The 22941-nt window shown below is 48.8% G+C and overlaps 1 protein-coding gene across 1 annotated transcript in view; it reads left to right on the top strand.

Moving 5' to 3' along the window:
* LOC118215670 (protein kinase C-binding protein NELL1-like) overlaps positions 1-22941 on the top strand; it is a 297337-nt gene that overhangs the window by 263730 nt on the left and 10666 nt on the right. The window contains exons 16-17 of the mRNA XM_035396613.1: positions 9100-9240; positions 20363-20556. Of these exons, the coding sequence (XP_035252504.1) occupies positions 9100-9240; positions 20363-20556 (335 nt within the window). The remainder of the gene's footprint in view (positions 1-9099; positions 9241-20362; positions 20557-22941) is intronic.

The raw sequence follows: 22941 nt of genomic DNA, 5'->3' as shown, positions 1-22941 counted from the left end.
AAAAGAGCAGTGCTTTTGTTCTCTGTGTGCACGAATCCTCCGTCTTGGGTTGTCTCTCACCTTCCGATTGAGCGTTGAGAAGTGCAAACACCGTCTCAACACCTTTCTCTGGGGTGGGGGGTGGGGGTCGGGGGGGGGCGAGAGAGGGCAAAAAAAAAACGGCGCAATTTAAGGAGTACTGTTCCCCAGTCTTTTGTATTAGCCCCTATTAATTACAGGGTTGTTAAATTTGCGATGTGGCAGTCTCAGTTTGGAAGTGTGACATCATTTGTTTGCACTGTGACCCGGCGAGATGATGTAGTCGCTCTTCTGGGAGTTCCATAGCGCTTTGCTTCTTCCACTTCACGCACTCATTTGTGTCTCTGGTGCGCTGAGCGAAGGATATTCCTCATTGCTGTGAATTTTTCAGTGGGCCATTGAAAATTTTAATACGTTTCTCCGTTTTGGTAAATGCTGTGCATATCTTTCCCTTATAACCGGTACTAGGGATGTGGCGGATTGGCAAACTCGCTTGCTAATGCAACTCTTGTCATTATTATTTACTGACTTTTTGTTTTGCAAAAGAAAGACTCGCAACTTTGTACGAAGGGACCTCATGAACAGAAAGCTACAAGGCTACATACGCAGCCTGCATAAGAAGCTAGCTTGGTCACAAAGCAGTTTTAATTCTGCTGGAAAGTCATGACAATAATGGATACAGTGGGTCAGCAGGGCTTCCATCTGTGCTGTTTAGCTCAGTGGTTTCCAACCCTGTAGCTGAAGATCTGCTGTTGTGTACGTTGTCACTCCAACCCTAACAAAGCTCACCTCATTCAACAGCTAGAGATCTCGTTGAGCTGCTGATTGGTAGAATCATGGTGCACCATACAGCACTGCCTCTGCTGCACCATACAGCACTGCCTCTGGTGCACCATATAGTACTGCCTCTGGTGCCATATTGCTTAATTACTGTTGGAATCGCTGTCTCCTGCAGCTGTCTCACGTCCCATCCCCGCTTTTTCTTTAACTGTTTCTGTCGTACCTGGATGACAGGAGAGAACTGCATTACTGACAGGCGAGAGGAGCGGTGTAACCGAGTCTTAGCCACCGGAGAGAGGAGTTCCCATCACTCCTATCCGAGGAGGCGTCTATTTAAAAAGCCTTTGTTAAACTGACAAATACATATCGGGGAAAGTCTAAAATCCAGAACGTGGTGTCTATCATGTTCCGGAACAGTCTTTAGCTCAGCCTGCCTTCTTTATGTGGAGTGGGTGGCCACAAAAGCCATAAATCCACCATTTATTCCTTGAAAGATTTGCACTCACCAAAAGAACTTTGGCTACATGTTGAAAGTGGCTTATGTAAAGGGCTATATCAGCGCAGGGAGAAGCATCTATAGGAAACGGGCGATGGGAAGAGATTCGTCACTCTTAAAGGCGTAGAGTCGCGGCCCACCTCACCCAACCCCACCCTACCCTACCTCACCTTACCCCACCCTACCCTACCCCACCTCACCCAACCCCACCCTACCCTACCTCACCTTACCCCACCCTACCCTACCCCACCTCACCCTATCCCAACCTACCCCACCCCACCTTACTCCACCCCACCTCACCCTACCCTACCCTACCCCACCTCACCTTACCCCACCCTACCCCACCTCACCCTATCCCACCCTACCCCACCTCACCTTACCCCACCCTACCCCACCTCACCCTATCCCACCCTGCCCCACCTCACCTTACCCCACCCTACCCCACCCCACCTCACCCTACCCCAACCTACCCCACCTCACCCTACCCCACCCTACCCCACCTCACCTTACCCCACCCTACCCCACCTCACCCTATCCCACCCTACCCCACCTCACCTTACCCCACCCTACCCCACCTCACCCTATCCCACCTTACCCCACCCTACTCCACCTCACCCTATCCCACCCTACCCCACCTCACCTTACCCCACCCTACCCCACCTCACCCTATCCCACCTTACCCCACCCTACCCCACCTCACCCTATCCCACCCTACCCCACCTCACCTTACCCCACCCTACCCCACCTCACCTCACCCCCCCTTTTCTTTACCCACTACGAATGCTTCGACAGGAAGGAAGACTCTGCCGCCTTCCTTCAGAACCTCTCTCTCTCTCCCTCTCTCTCTCTCTCTCTCTCTCTCTCTCTGCATCCGTTAAAAGAGAGCCGCTCGGGCCTCCGTTCCGGCGGACATCCGTCTGGCCGCCGCCGGGCCGGACGGACGGACGCTGCACAACGCCGACGCCATTAAACGTCCATTACCGCCGTCCGCCGTCATTATGCCGCAATAAACGTCGCGTCAGCGCGCCGCGAGCATCACTCACTCGCGAACGGCGGAGGTCTGTCAGCCATCTTAAAAGCCCATTACCTGCAATGCGCGAGGATGTCGTCCGTGCGCGAGCGAGCAGCCTTATAAACATGTCCCCCCGGCATCCATTTTTATTATCATCGTTTTTTAATCGTATTTCCTCGAGCTGGCGTCGGCACGCGCGTAATTGTGCTCAAGGAACGCCGGCGGGCGCCGCCCGTGACGGTAACGCGTCGCCCGACGCGCGCCCAGACGCGGCGTACCACGGAGTTCAGGGGCTCGGCGGCTGCCGACAGGCCCGTTTCCGTCGAGGGAACGCTCTAGCGCGCTCTTTCTCTCTGTGTCAGGTGAGAAAAGCGGGGAAGAGAAGAGCGCATTACGTTTAAATTGTCACAGACACTTTTCTTCCGTCTTCCGTCTGCATTTCACGGTCTCTAATGTCCTCGGTTTTCTCGGTGTCGAGGGCAGTTTGGTTTGACAGATAGTTCCTCGTTTACAAAGAAAAAAAAAAGGCCGTTTTTTTTTTTCTGTTGTCAGGGTGTTACGGGAAGCTTCTGTACGCTAGCTCTTACCTGCGCGTCGGGAGAAATAACTCTCTGGGACCCGCGCCAGACGTCACTCGCGCGCTTTTAACTAAATCGCACACCCGTTTTTTCCGGGTATAAATCCATCCGTTGCGGTCGCTCACGCTAATGAACAACGGCGTTGAGCTGCAGCTACTGAGCTACCGGTGTGTCTGGCACCAAGCAGCTGAATCCCGGCTTCCGAAAAGTCAGCAGTCTCCTCTCTCTTCCTCTCCCCCCCCCACCCCCCCCAGCCAAGTCGCACCCCCCCACGTTTCGTCGTCCGTTATCCTCCACGAGCGAATGATGAAGGATGCTCTCTCCGTAAAAAGGGAGCGTTTCGTATTCCGTGGGAAAAAACCCCCCCCCCCCTCCCCGGGCATTGTTGAGAATGGCGGGGGCCTTCGAGATGGATGGGCCCGCAGGATTAACGGTTCGATATGACAGCGCAACGCGGCGCGGCTATGCGTCTTACAAATGAGCATCACGGGGAGAGGGGGGGGGGGGGGGGGGTGTCGAGCGTAGGAAATATAGCGCGGAAAAGCGAGGCGTCCCCTGTCCCGATTCCCAACACCAGTTCCAAAAGGTTAGAAGAAAAATTCATCTCTCTCAATGAGACCAAGGGGCTGATTCACTAAGACCTTCAGCATTTAGCATTTTGATAATTGTCCTCGTGAACTGTTATTATTTACGGTTTATATGTATTGATTGTTACTGTATTTACTGTATTTTGCCTTATTATTCTTTCGAAATTTCTGTTTTATTTTAAAATGATTTTTATGACTCTTTTTATTGTTGTTTTTAACTGCGTTGTGCAATCTCGGCGCCATTGTGAACGTGGGCTTCCTCGACGTATCTTCCGGGAATTAAATGAAGGTTGATTGTGAGCATGTGCAAAACACGCTAAGCTAATAACTAATACCAAAACCAGTCATTGGCCTTTGGTTTTGCGTGTGCTAAGTGTCTTGGTAACTCAGGCCTTATGTTTGGACGGAAAATAAGCAAATATTCTGGGAGGTTGACCAAGTCGAATCAATAGTAATTGCTCATTTAGACCTGACATTAATTGTTTTAATGAGTCTGATGTTTTTTTTTTTTTTTTTTTTTTTTTTTTTGATTGATCCGAGGCTCATAAACTGAAAAGCAATTGGCGCGGTGTGCGTGCACCGGCAGTCGATAAAAAACGTGTTTTCGTTTGAAATTGGATGTGAAAATGTGTCTAAAAAGTTTGTGCCTAAAAGGGTCTGTTATTCCACGAGAAGAACTTGAGACGATGTCGCCTTAACATTTTGAAATCCGGGCGTCGCTCGTTAAATCCCAGTCCCTGCGGCAGAGCAGATCCGTGAATGTAACGGCGACGATAACATCGCTGAATCGCGTGTCGCTCTGATTTAATCCCGGATTTGGAGCCGTCGGCCCTCGCTGATCCTCCCTAGCGTTCGCGGGCCAATCGGAAATGTCATGAGAAATATCTTGCAGAGGACGCAGGAGATTATCGCCGTTAGACTTTTTCTGGCGTGTTAAAACCAGTATTTTTTGTGAAACCTGGTATTTTTAAGAGGCGGGAGATTGTGAAGAACACGTACGCGTACCGAGTGAAACAACAACACGGCAGAAATCGAAATCGGCGGACCTGGTGTGAATACCCGTAGTGCATTGCGCCCCTAGACAGTGTTTGTCATCGGCAGCGCTGAAAGCGCGCGCGCTGCACCGTTACCGCGACGATAGTCGGCTCCGGCTGTTTCGTCTGTTTGAAAACAACGCGCTTTTCGATTTGTTTTCCCGCTTGTCGGCGAGAAAAAAAAAAATAAAACGCTCCCGTCGTGCTAAGAAAAAAAAAAAAACAAGCCCGGGTTGTAGCGGAGGTGCGTGAAGAACAGAGCTCCGGCGGCACCTCGTTTTTCTCTCGTCTCTCTAAACTGTGCGTTTCAGCACGCCGAGCTCGACAAAGAGAAGGGCTGCTTTTTTTTTTTTTGTTTCGTTTTTTTTCGTCGCGGTTTTTGTTCCCCGTTTTTCACGCGCGCGCGAAGCCTCCGGGAGGTTCAGGCGTCGCGGCTGACTCCGAAGCGGGTGAACCTGCAAAGCGTCGGTCCGTGGCGCGTCACCTGGGCTGCCCTCCCGCCATCTCTGACGGCACCTCCCCCCTCCCCCCTCCCTCGCTTCCCCCCCCGCCCCCCCCACCTTACGACATAGCTCAGGAGGTAAGAGCGGTTGTCTGGCAGTCGGAGGGTTGCCGGTTCGATCCCCCCGCCCAGGGGCGTGTCGAAGTGTCCCTGAGCAAGGCACCTAACCCCTAATTGCTCCCAATGAGTTGATTGGTACCTTGCATGGCAGCCGTTCACCATTAGCGTGTGAGTGTGAGTGTGTGTGTGTGAATGGGAGAATGAGAGGCATCAGTTGTAAAGCGCTTTGGATAAAGGCGCTATATAAATGCAGTCCATTTATCGTTTGCTCCTCTTTTAAGGGCACTTCCCGCGACTCAGGCCGTTCGTCTCTCCGGGCGAGGGTCGCGTTGACCTCTGGCCCTCCCCCAAATGTCTCGTGAGGAAAATAATGCGATCTGGAGGAGGAGGTGCTGGCCTTTGGTCGTCGGTCGCCGTCCTTCGCGGGCGAAAAAAAGAAACGTCACATCGGTCAGAAACCTAGCGGGCTGTCCGGGGAAAGACGGCGTGTGACTAAAGAGCGATTGCTGTTGCTCTTCAGCCAATGATGAAAGACTAGCAGCATCGAGTGTGCGTGTGCTCGCGCGCGCGTGCCCGTGCGCGTGTGTGCGTGTGCATGTGTGCCCGTGCGTGTGTGTGTGGGGTGACGGCTCTCATCTAAAATCATATCACGTCAGACCCACACGGCAACACTCTAGTACTTTTTTCATCTCCTGTTAGCTGTGCTGTGTGCTGAATCAGACACTGCGCGCGATGTTAAAACATGATGGTTTTTTTTAAAAGGAGGCGTCTTTGCCGCGTGTTGCATCAGGCCAGCGCGCTCGCCAGCGGCACGGCTGAGTGCGCCGGCTGACACAGGCAGGCGGCGGCGGCGGCCCGCCTACAGGCATGCTAACGCTATCGGCGCTCCGGGCGAGCAAGGTACTTAACCTGCATAGCTTCAGCACGTATCCAGCTGTATAAATGGATGCAGTGTAAATGCTACGTAAGAGTTGTGTAAGTCGCTCTTGGATGAGAGCGTCTGCTAAATGCCTGTAACGCAGTGTCTATGGACGGATAACGCAGTGTGATTCCAGCAGCAGGTGCGTACCAGCAGCAAGCAGAAAGAGCCGGTGCGTGGTGAGTAAGCACGTGCGGCAGCCAAGTTTACACCGGCGAAGTAGCCCGAAACGTTCACGTCGTTGGGCCTGCGTAGAACTAGCTGGGCCGGAGGCGCCTAGGTGGGCGTTCGTAATTTGGTGTGGCAGTTCAGCCGAAATAACCGGGCGGGGCCTGGATGCAGTTTGGGTGCCCCCCCCCCCCCCCGTGTCTATACCAATGGTTGACGTGATCTTAAAGGGATATTTCACTTTGGTACCACGCAAGTAGTTGTGTGGAGCTCACCTCATTGCGTATGCGTTGCGTGAATGTTAGCAACATCGGACGTCCCCGTTGACCGTTAATGCCAGCGCCGTTCCCTCTCCGTGTTCCGGTTCCCATTCACAGCCCGTTCATTTTTTTTTGTGACCTCGCCTAAAATGAATTGTTTACGTTAAAGTGAAATGTCCCTTTAACGTGCTAGCGTGGCTTCCCTGGGTCCCTGAACACACATGACGAACGGGACAAACACAGCGGGCAGGCGGGCGGGCGGGCGGGGGGGGGAGCTTAAGCACGCGGGGCCTGTCGTCGGGCGGAGAAGCCGCGCCTTTGACGGGTGGGTTTAGCGGACAGGCGGAGTGGCGGGAATCGCGTCGTTACGCTAAGTCCCGCTAAGACCCTACCGCGGACGGAGCGTTCGCTTTTGAGCGCTGGTATTATCAGCCCCCCGGTTACTGTTTCCAGGAGAAAGACCGCACCTCATGGTGTGAGTTTTTTTTTTGGTTTTTTTTTTCCACGAAAAGCGAAGTGTTTATTGTTTTGTGAATTATATGAAATAATAATGGGATAGTTCACCTTCAAAATGAATGGTTAATGTTCCTCGAGGAATGTCTTGTCTTTTCACCAATAAATGATAGCCATCCATAGTATATCTGTTTTGATAGAATCCATCAGAAATAGCAAAAACCATGGGGAAATGAGCAAGACTGAGTAATTTGGAGGCAGTATGCTACAACCATATCTGTAAATATGTAACTTATTTGTGTTTTAATTTTATTTATTTAACTTTTATTTTACTAGGTTTGTTCCTCTGAGATTAAATTCTCTTTTACAACAGAGAGACGTGGCCAAGAAGGGCAACACGTTTTCTTTTAGACAATACAACATAAAAGCAGACGAAAAGAACAAGGACACGCAAAATGCGCAAAAAAATACAATCAAGTGCAAAGAGCGATACACTTCCAGCTGAAAGCATTTACAGTTTCCAAAAGAATCCATTTCCAGCCTCTTTTACAGCAGGTTTAAACTCCCTGAGAGTGGCCGAGCCCTGATGTTCTAGCTCTTTCTGAAGGCTATTCCAGGCAGCGGGGGGCAGAATGCACAGAAGCCTTCTCGCCAAACTCAGTGTGGAACAGCCACAGGAAGAGAAGCTTGAGACCATAACCTGTGAGTTGCCTTGGCATTTTTAGTGCTATACATCCGCATAAATTGGAAGAAAGCTTGAAATAACTAGAGCCAATCCTGTGCCACCCTACAGAGCTGAAATGGCTTTATAAATAAAAACGCACCAATGACTAACCCTTCCTGTGGACAGAAGACCTCGCTTTCCTTGAGCGCTTCCTGGTATGCTAAGATGGCTACTGAGCAGTCGGGAGAGGCCGCGCGGTCTTCGCGGGAGCCGCAGTTTCGCGCACCTCCGCTTTTCCTCGCTCCCCGGCTACATTTTCGGCTGTCCGCGGTCGCGGCTTGTCAAGCAATCGGTCGCCGCGCTAATTACTAATTACTAATTACTAATTAAGTACTAATTAACGTGGGAGTACGCAGGCATTATTTCATACGACGCTACAACAACGAAAAAAAAAGAAGGAAGTCCCGTTTTCTCAGCTCCCCACGACATGGCACGTGCGACCGTAGCCGAGAAAAAAAACGATCGCGTTTTTTCCTCCCGGTTCTCGGTACGCCGGCGGCTCGTCGCTATGGAAACGGGAGAGCGTGGAGAAGAGCGTCAGCTCCGTACGGGTCGGGTTCACGCAGACGTGAGGAAGAGGAAGACTGACTTGGCCGGCGTCTACCGCGTGAACTAGACTAGACGTTTACGGCTATGGATAACTGAGGCTTTATGGGCATTGTACCTTGTCTGACCCGTGTTACGTAGTTGGTCCAAAGACCTTCGCTATGCACTTATTGTTGTACGTCGCTTTGCATAAAAGCATCTGCCATGTCCAAATAACACAGTGCTCATTATGGCTATGAATAGCTATTACATTACGAGTATTTAGACTTTTTCGGACCTGTGTTTTGGCGTTGTCCCAATGACCTGCGGTATGCACTTACTGTATGGCGCTTTGGATAATTAATGTGCTGTAATGATGAAGAAGACACTTCATGTGTGACTCAGTGGGTAAAATGGCAGGTTCCTGGTTGACCAGCAGGGGGTTCTGGCACCTAATGAGACATCGCCATCCCGGCCAACCCAAACCCTTCCTTCCCCGAGCGACACTCAGGGGTGGAAAAATCCAGGTCCAGGAAGTAAAAGTCCTCCCCGGTATTTTGTTCCAGTCGCCTGGTTTTGCTAACTAGCGCAACTCTTCAGCCAGGAGGCAGAGCTAATTAGTGAAATCAGCTGGGCTGAGCTCATGGGTGGAAGAAACACGCGGCAGGACTTTTACTTTCTGACCCCTGGACTCTCAGGAGAGCCGAATGTGCGTCACCCTGCAGGGCTGCTGGACACAGTCAGCAAAGCAACAGCACCTCGCTGCAGCAGAGTGGTCCAGTGTGTTTTTTTGTACTTGTTTCCAAGCAGAGGTTTTAATCCACATCGAAAGGAACATTTATGTGAGTAGTCAGAAAAGCAGATACGTGCAAGGCAAAGTGTTATCGGTGATGTAGAAGGAGCCAGAGAGTAATTTCCTGTGTGTGTGTGTGTGTGTGTGTGTGTGCATCTGTGTGTGTGTGTGTGTGTGTCTCTGTCGGCAGACATCGACGAGTGTGCGGAGGGCCTGGTCCAGTGCCACAACCACTCGCGCTGCGTCAACCTCCCCGGCTGGTACCACTGCGAGTGCCGGAGCGGTTTCCATGACGATGGGTCCTACTCGCTCGACGGGGGGTCCTGCGTCGGTGAGCAATTAAGCGCGTCTCCCCCTCACCCCTCCCGCGCCGCGGAAGGCCTTTGAAACCACCCTCCCAATTAATTCTAATCTCCTCGGTTAAGTTTCTCACACACCAGCTGCACATCGAGCCAAGGGGAGGCTTTTTATTTTGGGGGTTGGGGGGGGGGGGTGGGGGGTGAAATGGCAGTCCTGCCCCAGCCCTCACGCTTAATAATTCCTTAATAAGGCATTGAACCCCCCCCCCCCCCCCCCCCCCAAAATGTCCTATTCACAATCATGCGCTGGTGCTGCGTTTCCATTGCCGCTCGACATAATTAGCTGTTAGCAGGTTATTTTCCTCTGCTTTCCACAGCCAGGAATTTTTTGGCTGCCGCGCCTCCCCTCAGTCTGCTAATACTGCCGCAAATGAGGTGGGGGTGGGGAAATGGGGCATTAAGCCAAGAGGAAGAGAGTGCGCACAGCCCCCGTCCCCCCCGCCCCCCCCTGTCCCCCCCAGGGGACGGCCCTGCAATGCCAGAGAACCCGTATCGCACGTTTAATCATATTGCTCATTTAAAAACAAATAGCATTTCCACCCACCGGTGCTTTCGTTTTGGCGTGGCGGGAAGCTCGCGAGGGGGAGAGGAGGGTCGTCCGTCCGGCGGGAACAAGCCGCGCGGCGGAAGCACAGTAACGCTGGAGCCTCGGGTCTCTCTCCAGAGAGGGGCGCGGAGGCACAAAAGCGCTTCAGTCAGAAGGGGCGTGGCTCGCGCACGGGGCGGGAACACGCGCCTTCCGTTCGGCGTAGCGAACGACGCTACGCGCAGAAACGTGCTCTGCGATAAAACGCGACGCTGCTAAAACACTAAGAAAAAAGGGCGCGGCTCCGATCTTCGGCAAAGCAGTCAACTGCATTGACGGGCCTGACGGTTACGCAGAAACGCAGTCTGGATTGAGTGGAGTTAGTCTGAATGTCAATGTTGGGACTGAGCTTCCGGAGGATTAGTCCGGAAGTTTTTACTCTGCAATTAATTGCTATGGTTTTCAGACTTGAGTGGATCGCATCAACTTACAATCTTGCATCAACAAACAACGCCCAGCGAGAAGCGCACAACCCCGGGTGGGGCTATTTTTTATTCCGTAGTGGGGCGAAGAAATGGCTTTGGGCAGCTTGTTGTCATAATTTGGGATATTTTTTGTTATGTCAGGCAGGTTTTTTTATTTATTTTAAACTCTTCCAGCTGATCATTCACATTCGCTGGTGCTGGGTGCAGTTTGTTCCTCCTTCGCCCAGTTCTCCGGTGTCATTGCACCCGAAGCCTGTCAGTTATCGGCCGCGTTTGTCTGCGCCAGGTCGGTGGCTATCTCTGAACTTTACCGTCACGTCTTTCATCTTTTTGCGCGTGACGCTGCGCGTGGAAAAGATGGAGGTCTGATGCCGAATGCGAAGCCTAGGTGTTGTTCTCTGCCCTCTCTTTGGTTTAGACTACAAAGTTTGAGAACTTTGAGCTTTCAGTTTCTAGTCTTGATAATAGGCTTTTCATTGCCTTGTTATTGTTTGAAATTCAAAGAAGCCATTATAAGGCTGAGAAATAAGAAAGAACAGTCAGACATAGGCTTTATCTTAGACTTACTAAAATCAGCTGTTTGGTACATCATTAAGAATGAAGAGCACCGGAAAGCTCAGTAATCACAAAGAGCCTGGTAGGCCCAGTAAAACCTCTACAGTTGTTGACACTCTGATTGGATGGGTTTACAGCATACACCATGATAAGCGCTCTGGACAGGCAGACGATTGGCCTGCAATACTAGCTGTGCTCAGCCTGATTTGCAAGGACGCGTTTCAACCAATCATCTTCAGCCGGAAGATGGCTGAAGGATTGGTTGTGTAAGTCGCTCTGGACAAGAGCGTCTGCGAAATGCCTGTAATGTAAACGTGAACGTAATGTAATGAACTGTTTTCACCTTACATTGACTGTGCACCTCTTTTTTATGGAGAGCAATTGATAGAAATGGCTAAATAACGCATGCATTTGATTTTAATTCCATTGTCGTATAGGCAAGTGTAGTGTCATTCAAAGCGTGCTGCTTAATTAGTTTTGCATTCCGTTAAAGTTCTAAATGACATCAGATCAGCTGAGCGGAATTCCCGGTCCTCGTAGGCTACATTGATAAAATATCAATATAGCCTACGCTGCTTGACTGGTGGGATGATTCCACTAATCACGGAAAAAGGAATCGCATCACTTCATCAATTACGCAACGAGTATCAATTATCACCCCATAAAAAAAATATAATGCGTGCGTAGGGCATTTAAATCATTTACACTTACGCGGCGGCGAAGACTGTGCGAAAATGACTGTGCTGCAGCGTTGTCTGGCTGGCATGGTGCGCTGTGTATTTTCCCAGGGAAACTTGTAGTTAGTGTTGACGCACAAGCGGTTGAAAAAAAATAAATAAAATTTGATTCAAGCAGAAGCAGCGACAGCTGTTAGGCAGAGTGCTAAGGCAGATTTTTTTTTACATTTTTACTGCAACTCTGCGGACTACGAGAGAGAAACTGGTTCGAATGCAGTGGCCAAGGAACACGTCGTGCAAGCAGAAACATTTCCCATTGAATACCCTTCAGTAAAATGTCATTCATTCGCAAATTTGTGGTAAAGAAATAGCTTTGCTGGTTTGTGTAACGTATTATGGTCATACTTCTGAATATTTGTACTTTTGGTATTGTATATTTTATTTTTGATGCAGATACCACAATCAAAGTTCCGTCATAAAAATTGAAGTTATTCCCCTCTGTTTTTTATGTAAATATTAGAATTTAGTAGAATATTTTTTCAAATTATCTGCAGTTTCCTGTATATTGGTAATATTATCATCCTGCTCATATATATATATATATATATATATATATATATATATATATATATATATATATATATTACCAGAGGAACATGAGCTGATATTTCTTACAAAATAAGATTGCACAAATCCATGGTATCATTTATTTAACAAATCTGCGGGAGAGATTTGGCAGTAAAATATTTCTTGCGGAGAAAGATGTACCTGACCAGACTGCAAGCAGGGCCATCGGAGATTTTTCAGGGTCTTCCAGATCTTGCCTTGACTTCACCCGCAGCTTCTTCTCAGATGTCTTATTAAAGTCATGAGCTGCAGCTGGAGATTTCACATGCGTCATCGGTGGAAATGTTTTACCGTTAAGAGCGAGCCAGCATCGAAAACTCTGTACACAGCAGTTCGGAAAATACCAAAACTGGAGCAAAAATCGCTGTACGCACCAACCTTCAAAGAGTGGAGCCGGCACTGATTTCGTGAGCGCGGCGTGGATTGCGCTGGGCCTAAACGCCGTTCGTTTCCTCTGCCCTGTGACGCTGAGAGCGAGAACCTTCCGGAACGTTCGCGTCGGCCGTCGTACCACGGACTGAGAAGCAGAGCGAGGGAAAGGGAAAGTCCTGCCCACGGTGACCCCTGTGTGACCCCCGCGTGACCTCAGTGTGACCCCATGCATCCCCATGTAGGAGAAGAGGGGGGCGGGGCTTGACAAGGTGTCACACTCCCTGCAGCAGGCCAATCGAAAGCAGTGCAGGATCGTGGTGGTGAGAGCTGGTTAGGGCAGCAAACGGAAGCGGTGATCCTGTGAAGGAAAATGAGCGATTGAGCAAGCCTGCCAAAAAAAAAAGAAAGGCATTTCTGACTGAAGCGGCTGGAAAACACGCAGATCGGCCAGGCGACAGATGTTCAATAAATTGTTTATGTCACAAAGACAAATCAAGGCCTGTCCCATGTCAGTTCCATTCAGCTGAAAAAGATTGTGTGCGCAGGTGTTTGGATAATATTCTTTCAGCTCTGAGCTAAAGGACGCTGTGATTCTGCTCTGCTTTTGATTGCCCATCGTGTCTAATTACTTAACTGAATTTTAGCTCCGCTCCTCGTTTCCCCTAGCTTGCATTTGGCAAACTTTTTACAAGTTCAGCTTAGTAACGGTATATTGAATGGCGCCACCTGCTGGAGGGGAGTGTAAACGCACCTGCAGCCAGACGAAAGAAGGCGATATTTTCTTGCAGTGTGTCATCAGATATACTCCTAAAGTGTATTTCAGTTGTGCTGACCCCTCAGTCACTTATTCCTTCGCCTTCCTCGACTCGGTGGCAATATGTCACAGTATGTGGGGAAACTGCGCGAAGAAAAATGGCACCGAGTCGCAGTGAAAACGAACAGGAGCAGGAAGGCCATATCCGTCACGGACGCGGTTACCGCGGCCCGGTTAGCGGCGCCTGGTTAGCGGGACGTCCGCCGCGTTTTCACCAGGACGGCGGGCGGATAGCGCGGTCAATAAATTGACGCTACCGCCGGAGGGGGCGGGTTGAGGCAGGCCCGTTTAAAATTCGCCGGAGGGGTTTCCGTCGCTCGCCCCCCCCCCCCCCCCCCCCCTTCCACGCAAGCTAGCCGCGACTTTCCGCCGGACAACCGGAAGCATGTCTGTGCGCGCCGACGGCGACGTAAGCGAGGCCGTTTAAAAAAGATTTAAAAAAAAAAAAAAAAGATTTCAGGACAGGCCGGGACACTCGGGAATCGAAGCGATCGCGTCTGCGCTAACGCTGAGCTGTAAGGGGCGAACGTTTTCCCGCGACGGTGTTTAGGTGTCACGACTGCTCGTTTCTCAACCTCGCTCTCCGTAAGTGGAATTACATTACAGGCATTTAGCAGACGCTCTTATCCAGAGCGACGTACAACAAGTGCATCAGTTCAAAGTGCAGAGGTGCAGAAAAGCACACTAGAGTGAAGTAAAGATCGTGGTGCCGGAAGTGACCACATAGATCAGGACTCCAACCCTGTAGGGTAACCTGTTCAGCAAATAAACAAAACAATCCTGCCAAGTACAAAACTAGCACTGAAATCACATTTGCCTAATCAGAATCAAACAAAACAATCCTGCCAAATACAAAACTAACGAGATCGAATGAAAATGTTGGTCATCACTCCTCAAATGTATTAATTAGACACAATGGCCAGGATTCTGTTGACATTTGTTCTTAATGTTCTTAATTTTGGCTTCAAAATTAAATAAATTGCATGTTAAAGGAGTGTCCGAACACCTTATTGAGAAAAGCACAGACCGCTATAATTTCATCATTAGGATTGCATTACTCAATTGCTTTCGCTCAATTGCTCAACTACAGTCATATTTACTTTTGTCTAATGGGAGGTTTCTGAGAACACTTCCTTTTCGTTTGAAAAGGTCCATAAAATGTAGTTGTAATAGGAATAGAATTTCAAATCCTTTAGAATATTTGGATTAATGCAGCTTTGTAAGGAAATGATGTGTCGTAATAGTTCATGATTAATGATATGTCGGCATAAGATAACGGTTTGAAAGCACAGCCATATCAATGGCAATGTATATCAGGCAAGAGAACTGGCATTTTTTCCTCAGTTACTCAACGTCTGGTTTAAGCCACGCCCCCTTCTGGGATCGTATCCAAGTACACACAGATCGTTTTGTTGGTTGCGCAGATACGGATAGCGACATCGCCTCTGTTCTTCGTGCAACTGTTTGTTTCTTCTGCACAGACAGCTTGGCGGGCAGATTCCGGTAATTGCCAAACTCGCTACACTGCGGAGTCAAAAATGTAACGTAATGCCTCGTAATCATGATTAAATTCGTGAATTATAATCATTCATTGTAGGGCTGAAATGTAATCGTTCGTTGTAAGACTCCAAAGCGTTTTTGGAATGTCTCTCCGTGCCTTGTTTATCTTGTTATTCAGCTCTGCAAAAACTCAACCATGGAAATTGGATAACCAAATGGATTTTAACTTCATAACGAATGCAGCCCCAACCCTTCAAAATTGATTTCTTCACTTTGGCAGAAGTGATTTCTTAGCCTGCCAATTGAAAGCTGTTTTTATTCAAATTAAATTGAACTCCAGTGTCATTTCACCCATGGAAAGCAGGAGCCCCGAGCGCACAGGTAAGACCGTGCGCTCTAAATGGAAATGCCTTTCTGCGTGTAATGTCATTTACGACTTATCTTTTTCAAACCGAAATTGTTTTACAAATCTCACGCGCTAATCGCTATATATATACCCTGGCCTGTGCTTGCAGCTGGCTCATAGATATCAGACTTTGCAGTATTTTGGTAATATGATTGAGGAGTTTACAGCAGACTATGCAGTATTTTGGTAATATGATTGAGAGGTTATAGCCATCATTTATATCACTAGTTTAATCTCCATTTCCTGAGTCACTGACATATGAACCGTGTGCTAAGTATGTCTACTGACTCTGAAGCTAGACAGGGTGCAAATTGCGGGGGGTTCTGGGGGGGGGGGGGGTCTGACCCACCCCCCTAATTGAGACTTGAACCCCCTTGAAGGAAGTAAAAACAAAAGCTTAGGGGACGTTTCGAAAATCATTACGTAGGAAAAGTAATTATACAGTAAACATTCAAATGTGTGTCCCCAGCAGTGTGTGATGTAAAATTGCCCTGCAATTTTGAACACCCCTGCGGTGGGTCGTACCATTATCTCAACCATTGCCTGAGCTGGCTCATGAATCACTCATTACATTAGAGCGAGAATTAAGAGAGAACGTAATGCAGGGCTTAGGGGGAGCTCAGCCCCCACCCAAAAGAGACCTGAGGCCCCCCCCCCCCCACCCACCCTAGTACACAATCACATTCCAGCACCCTCCCTCCCCCCCCCTCCCCACCCAGTACACAATCACATTCCAGCACCCTCCCTCCCCACCCAGTACACAATCACATTCCAGCACCCTCCCTCCCCCCCCCCTCCCCACCCAGTACACAATCACATTCCAGCACCCTCCCTCCCCACCCAGTACACAATCACATTCCAGCAGCCCCCCCCCCCACCGAGTACACAATCACATTCCAGCACCCCCCCCCCCGCCCCCCCAGTACACAATCACATTCCAGCAGCCCCCCCCCCACCGAGTACACAATCACATTTCAGCACCCCCCCCCCCACCCAGTACACAATCACATTCCAGCACCCCCCCACCCCCTCCTCCTCAAAAGCGTGTAAATTCAATCCTGTGTATAGAATTACTGTTTCAGTGTTCTGTGTGTTTGCACTTGGTCTAATTGACCTGTAAAGAGTACCGTTTCACCGTGGTGCATGGTATATTTTTTAGGGTTCAAAGGGAATTTTCGAGGAAACCCCTCACCAGGGTCTGCCTAGCTTCAGGGACCCCCTTCTTATCTCTTTTAAGGCTGCCCCTGCAAGTGTAAAATCAAATCAAAATGTGTTTTTAGATTTTGCTTGTGTATCCGTGGAGACATAGCCCTCCCCCCCGGCGCAACTTGCCGCCTTCTGTTCTCTGAAGAGCGTACTGTAGTTCTAGTCTTGCACAAAAGGGAGACAAAAGTTCAGCTCCGCTATCCAACTTCTTTTGTCATGCGCTTGTCATTAAATGCAGCCATTCAAGAGAAAGGAGTCTCTCTACATGAAAAGGTACACGGTCATACACTTCACTCATGATAAATAATATAATACTCCTGACAGTTCCCATATCGCGTCTCTGTCAGCCTAGAAAAGAAAGTCTCGCCTAAGTCGGTGTGACAGATCCCTCTGTGCGTTAAGGGGGGGAAATCATCTCTGCATTTCTGAGGTGCCGCCTACCACGGGCTGCAGATCGGAGCTCTTGGGTAGAGAGAGCGCGGGGAGTATGGGAGGTGATCTGAATTCCACCCACAGACGCGCGCCCCCCCCGGCGACAACGCGTCGCCGTGACCCGGGTGACGAGGCTGGCGGCTGTCGGTGAGCCGTGGAATCCTGGGAGATGGGGTTCAGTTCTCGCAAGTCTGAGCGTGTGCGTGACCTTTGGCTGCTGCGCTCTCCCCGTAGTCTCTGAACGTGAGCAGGATGATCTCCCTCGGTGAGCTGGGGATTCTGGGAGACGAAGTTCAGTTCTCACTAGTCTGAGAGCGTGAGCGACCTTTGGTTGCTGCGCTCTCCCAGTAGAGCCTGAATGTGAGTGTTATAATCTCCCTCAGTGTGCCAGGGATGCTGGGAGATGGAGTTCATTTCTCACAAGTCTGAGTGCGTGCGTGACCTTTGGCTTCTGCGCTCTCCCAGTACAGCCTGAATGTGCGCATTATAATCTCCCTCAATGTGCCAGGGATGCTGGGAGATGGAGTTCAGTTCTCTCAAGTACTTGACCTTTGGCTGTTGCGCTCTCCTCTTAGAGTCTGAACATGAGTGTGATGATCTCCCTCAGTGAGCTGGGGATTGTGGGAGATGGAGTCCAGCTCTCACAAGTCTGAGACCGTGCGCGACCTTTGACTGCTGCTCTCCCCCCGTAGAGCCTGAACAGCTGGGGACATTGGCCTTCAACTCATTTTCATTTTCAAACTTTTCATTTTCAATTCAAACTTTTGTAAAGTTCTGTCATGGTTGGTAAAACTCATCTTCCCATCGAGCATTTCACCAGCATCTCATAGACATCACAGACTTTGTAATAGACTATGGGAGTTTGAGCAAGAATAGATGAATGATGTTGTAATAGTAAAAGACAATCACAAGTAGCAGAGAGTATTCATGTCGAGGTACATTTTGCTATACTTTTGGTATAACTTCTTGCCCACATCCTCAGCTGTGATTTCTCAAAATCTGAGGAGTAATCTCTTATCAAGCAAATATCGTGTTCTACATATTTTTAAAAAAGATAGTCTTTTTACACTGATCTACACATAATGAAAACACATTTTTGACATTTCTGGGTGAATGTGTCCTCTAAAAGTTCTCTGAAGTCCTCCAGAAGGCTGGCCCATTGATCTAATACGCCACTTTCATGTAGGACCAAGGTTAGAAACGTTTAGAGACCCAGAGCAGCATCCAAAATGAGCAGGTATCTTAATTTCCTCTGTGCCATTTGCTACATGTTTTAGTAATTAGCCTGGCTTGGGACCGCAGGTGGATGCAGTTTACGCGCTCGCACTGTGAGTCGCTCTGGACAAGAGCATCTGCGAAATGAATGTACTCTAACGAAGGGTCTGGGCCCATTTTTTTTTTTTAGCAATTAACAAGGAGCTGATTTTCTTTGTTACCGCACAGCTGGAACGGCTTAATTTAAGCTGCAAGCTTTCTTAACGTCCTGGATTCAGTCAACATTAGTCCTTAACTTTGTTACAATACCCGTACAACACCAGTTTTGGTTCAGCCATTGACGACATGACCTGTTGGGGAGAGGAAGGAAGAATCTCAGATTTAGTTGAGGGAGAACGGCGGCTAAACGTGGGCTAGCGTCTTGCGCGTGACGGCGTGTTTCTCCCGCGGCCTCGTCGTGCCCCGCGGCAGGCGGAGGGAAATGTGGCGGACGCACCGCCGGGCCGCCGCCCCACCGCGGAGCCTTTACGTTCTCCGGAACTTTCCACGCTTTAATGGGCTCCCTTAAATTGTGTGTTCGGCGGGCGAAAACGTCACCTTATCCCAGTATCCCAAACGACTCGGGAATCGGCACGAATTTCACCGGCTTTACCTTTACCGTACGTATCCGTCGCCGCGGTTTCCGCTCCCGTAAAAATTATGGGCTGCGTGCTCGCGAGCCCCCCGAGCGGTAAAAATGAAGTGAGGGTATCAACGGTCTCCGTGGTTTTATTAGAGCGCTGTTGAGGGGGGGGGGGGACCGTGAATTTGAAACGGACGTGTACGGCCCACGTGCTTCGCGGACAGGAGCGTTAATAACCGGATCGCGCGTAACGGTAACGATCAGCGTAAAGCGGAACGAAGCGAACGCCCCGCGGTCCGCCGTTTTGATGCATGTCACTCTTCCGCGCGGCCTGCCTCCAGATAAGGAGAGCCAGATTCAGCCCCAGAGTCCAGAAGCACGCGACTGCTCCTCGCAGAGTAATTACCGACATCTGTTTCCTGAATAAATTTGTTAGGGGGCGCTCAGTGTGTGCGTGTGTGTGTGTGTGTGTGTGTGCGCGCGCATGAGAGAGCAAGCGAGCGAGCGCCAGAGAGAGAGGGACTGAGAGACCCGTGAATCTGTCCGCGGGGCAGAACAGTACTTTTTGTGAAATACGGTACGAAACACCCGTTAATCAGCGGAAGACGGCGAAGGTGCGTCTCCCTTCCTGACAGGTATTCCATTTAGTTTATGCAAATCGCTCGTGTCGCTCTCTCTCTCTCTCTCTCTCTCCCCCCCTACGAAAATTGTCAGCGGCACTTCTTCTGTCGGCGCGCGCGTTTATGTTCGAAGCCAATTAAAATTTATATTTAGCGCTCTTTTCCTCAAGGCCTGGCTCGAAGTGAGGCTGGGGCGGGGCCGCCTTGCGCCGAGCCAGAGCCCGGTCCTCCCCGAACCTCGCGGTTACCGTGCGTTTCTAACCGGAACCGCAATTAAAAGTTGAGGGAGCTTAAAAAAATTTTATTATTTTTTTTTTTTTTGGAACACTTTTCAGTTGAGAATTTTTTTTTTGCCGTTTGGAAATGCGGTGTTTCTCAGTTCTCCGCCGAGGAGCTTTCATTAACATTCGCTGTAAAAATCGCACATCTGTACGGTACGTGGGGAACTATTCCCAGTCTGGGTGTCTGGCTCGTTTTAAATTCGTAGTGGTTTATGCAGAAGTGCACGGTAATGCGGGAATGTTTGTACGAAGGTCTCACAAGTTACTCGTTTCAGTAAAACCACCCTGCCTCCACACTGCAGTCTTGTGTAACTTCCTTCTTTCAAAGCCTTTATGGAAATACTGCATTTATGTGTTCTAAAATCCAGTTTAAATTGTTGCACGTTGGTAGTAACCCACTGTATATACTGTAGTATGTGCATTTTCTTCAGATGTAGGCATATTGTTTTCTTCAGTTTTGCCCTGGAGGATTGCAGAGGGAAAGTTCCTCTTGATCCTCTAGCACTTTCATGCTACGCTTGTATCTTCATCCAGCACTTTTATTGCACTTGTGTCGTCGTCCTGATGATGTAGCTCTGTCATGTCTTGTCATCACGCCTCATTCTAGTTTGACTTGTCATGGCTTTGTGACCATGCGCACGCTTACTGCGTGAACTGGACTTGATGTGTGTGTGTGTGTGTGTGTGTGTGCGCGCGCGTGTGTGTGCGTGTGCGTGTGTACGTGCGTGTGTGCGTGCGTGTGTGTGTGTGTTTCAGACGTTGATGAGTGCGCCACGCAGACGCACACGTGCCTGAGCGACGCGGCCTGCCTGAACCTGCCGGGCGGGTTCGACTGCCTGTGCCCCGCGGGGCCCGCCTGCAGCGGGGACTGTCCCCACGACGACGGCCCCAAACACAACGGCCAGGTGTGGACCCTGCAGCAGGACCCCTGTTCCGTCTGCACCTGCAAGGTTGGTGTCCCATACCAAACGCGTACACCCGCGCACACACAGGTATTAAATGTAATAGTAATCCCATATAGAAGAGAACTACTGTAGCCCGCAGTGTTATCGTAAACAGTGACTATTCAAATATCACTGTCTCTAAGTCTTTAAGCTATAAAATCCCATAGTACTCCTGTAAATTTGCAACAGTAAGTTTAGTCTTTTTGTAGAAATAACTATAGTAATATCAAAGGGGAGGAATAATAGCATAGATTTATAAAAGTTTACAATAAGGCACTGAAGAAATATTAGTTTCCCTTTGGAGCATCGCAGTCTCCCATCACATGAGATCAGAAGCGAGAAAAGAAAAAAAAAGGAATACGGTATTTGAGATGGAATGAGATGGGTACAACGTAAAAGTCCTCTCTGTGTTTGATGAGGTGGGACGACACACAACAATGGAATCTCTCCAGACCCATCAGTGTGTTTCACCTTCTCTGATCACCCCACAGGTTTTCGATGGGGTTTGTGTCGGGGAACTGGGATGACCACTGCCAAAGCTTTATCCTGTGGTCAGCTGGAAGAGCCAGTCGTGACCCAGTTTTAGCCTCCTAGCAGTGGTAGTCAAGATTTTATAGTTAAATCTGGCATTTGTAGGAATCCCCAGTGTGGTGTGTCCTATCAAGGTTGCCAGAGCATTTGGATGCCAAAAAAGTCCAACATATTCTCCAGCATACATCTCAGTGAGAATTATGCTATTTTCTGCATGACCATATCTCTCTTTATATACCAAACACACCTCTGGGGTCTGCGGCCAAAAAGCTCAATTTTCATCTCATTTGACCATAGAACCTGTTTGAATCAAAGTTCCAATAACGCTTTAACAAACTCCCAGAACTTACATTTGTGGTTTGTTGAAAGGCCAGGATTTCTTCTGGCAAACCTTCCAAAGAGCTCGCTGGCATGGAGGCGGCATTTAATTATAGTTTTGGAGACTTGGTGATCCCAAGAGGCACAACCCGCTTCTGCAGTTCTCCTGCTGCAATTCTGCTGATGATTTTTTGGCTCTCCAACGGGTTCATCCAGCGTTGCCAGGCGGGAAATATTAAACTATCGTACCCGAGGCTTAAAATTATCGGATTTTAAAGAAAATTATCGTACGCAGCCAAAAAAAGGAGAAATCACATGTGTAAATATGTAATTTCACAAAAATAGTGTATTTATTGTAAGCAACAACCTTGTTTGACACGCCTACTCAGCCAGTGAGTCCAATACCAACAGCCACAAAGGGGAGAAAAACATTTGCGCGCCACATACGCTGCGTGGAAGCAGGCAACATCCTGGACCCTACTCAAATGAATGAGACTCACACTAAAAAGCCCGGACTACGGATAATGTCTACAATTAAATCGCAATCGCTCAAACGTAATCGTTATAATTGAGAGCTGTAACGTTACAATTCATCAGCAATGGAAACAACAGTTGTACAAGTCATCAGTGTAGAATTATAACGTTATGCTTGTGTCAATATATTTAGTATGCTGTATCAATATTTTGTTTGTTCTTGTGAAAACATTTCTATTTTCAAAATGTCCAAAAAGTCTCTCAGACGGCAGCCGTGCTCGCTCCCATGGGGGCACGCACGTCATGCATCAAGCATAATGATTGGCTGGAAAGACGCGACCTGTGCTTTTAAATGACTTTGCCTCTAAATACAAATCTACACTTTTTGTGAAATGGCGAAATTATCGTATATTTGGACACTTTTTGGCATTAATGATCGTACAGAGGGTAAAATTATGGTACAAATATGATAATTATCATACACCTGGCAACGCTGGGTTCATCACAGCTTCCGTTGTGGTAAGCTTCTTAATTATCGCCCTAATAGAGGAGATGATTATTTTCAGGTGTTTAGCTGGTGTTTTAGCCATTGCTTGAATTCAGTCAACAACATTTTGGCTAATTTCATTTGTGTTCTCTGGCCTTCCACATGTTGGTGGACAAGAAAGGGAGCTTGGTATGTGTCACCTCATAATTAGACCCCAGTGAAACATGGGGCTTAAGTGAATGATGTCCACTCAAGACTCAAGACTCAGATGAACTTAAAAAAGTAAAATATCAATTGCAAGATACTTCTGTTAGATTTTTTCAATAAGAATGTATAAGGGCACCAATAATTGTGACACAAGTACGCAATACATTTTTTCATAGCCTTTTTTTTTTGCTCATCTTTATTAAGGGTGCTAACAATTCTGGAGGGCACTTTATAATCACATACACACACACACACACACACACACACACACACACTCGTTCAGCCATGCGTGGCACCATACAGGAGGCCTGGACACGTTTGTCCTGAGTTGATGCAGGTGTTGCTTTTTTCCCACGCAAACAGTTTCCCTCGTT

This window comes from Anguilla anguilla, chromosome 16 (assembly GCF_013347855.1).
Source record: "Anguilla anguilla isolate fAngAng1 chromosome 16, fAngAng1.pri, whole genome shotgun sequence".
Lineage (NCBI taxonomy): Eukaryota > Metazoa > Chordata > Actinopteri > Anguilliformes > Anguillidae > Anguilla > Anguilla anguilla.
This window is presented reverse-complemented; position numbering and strand designations above follow the sequence as displayed.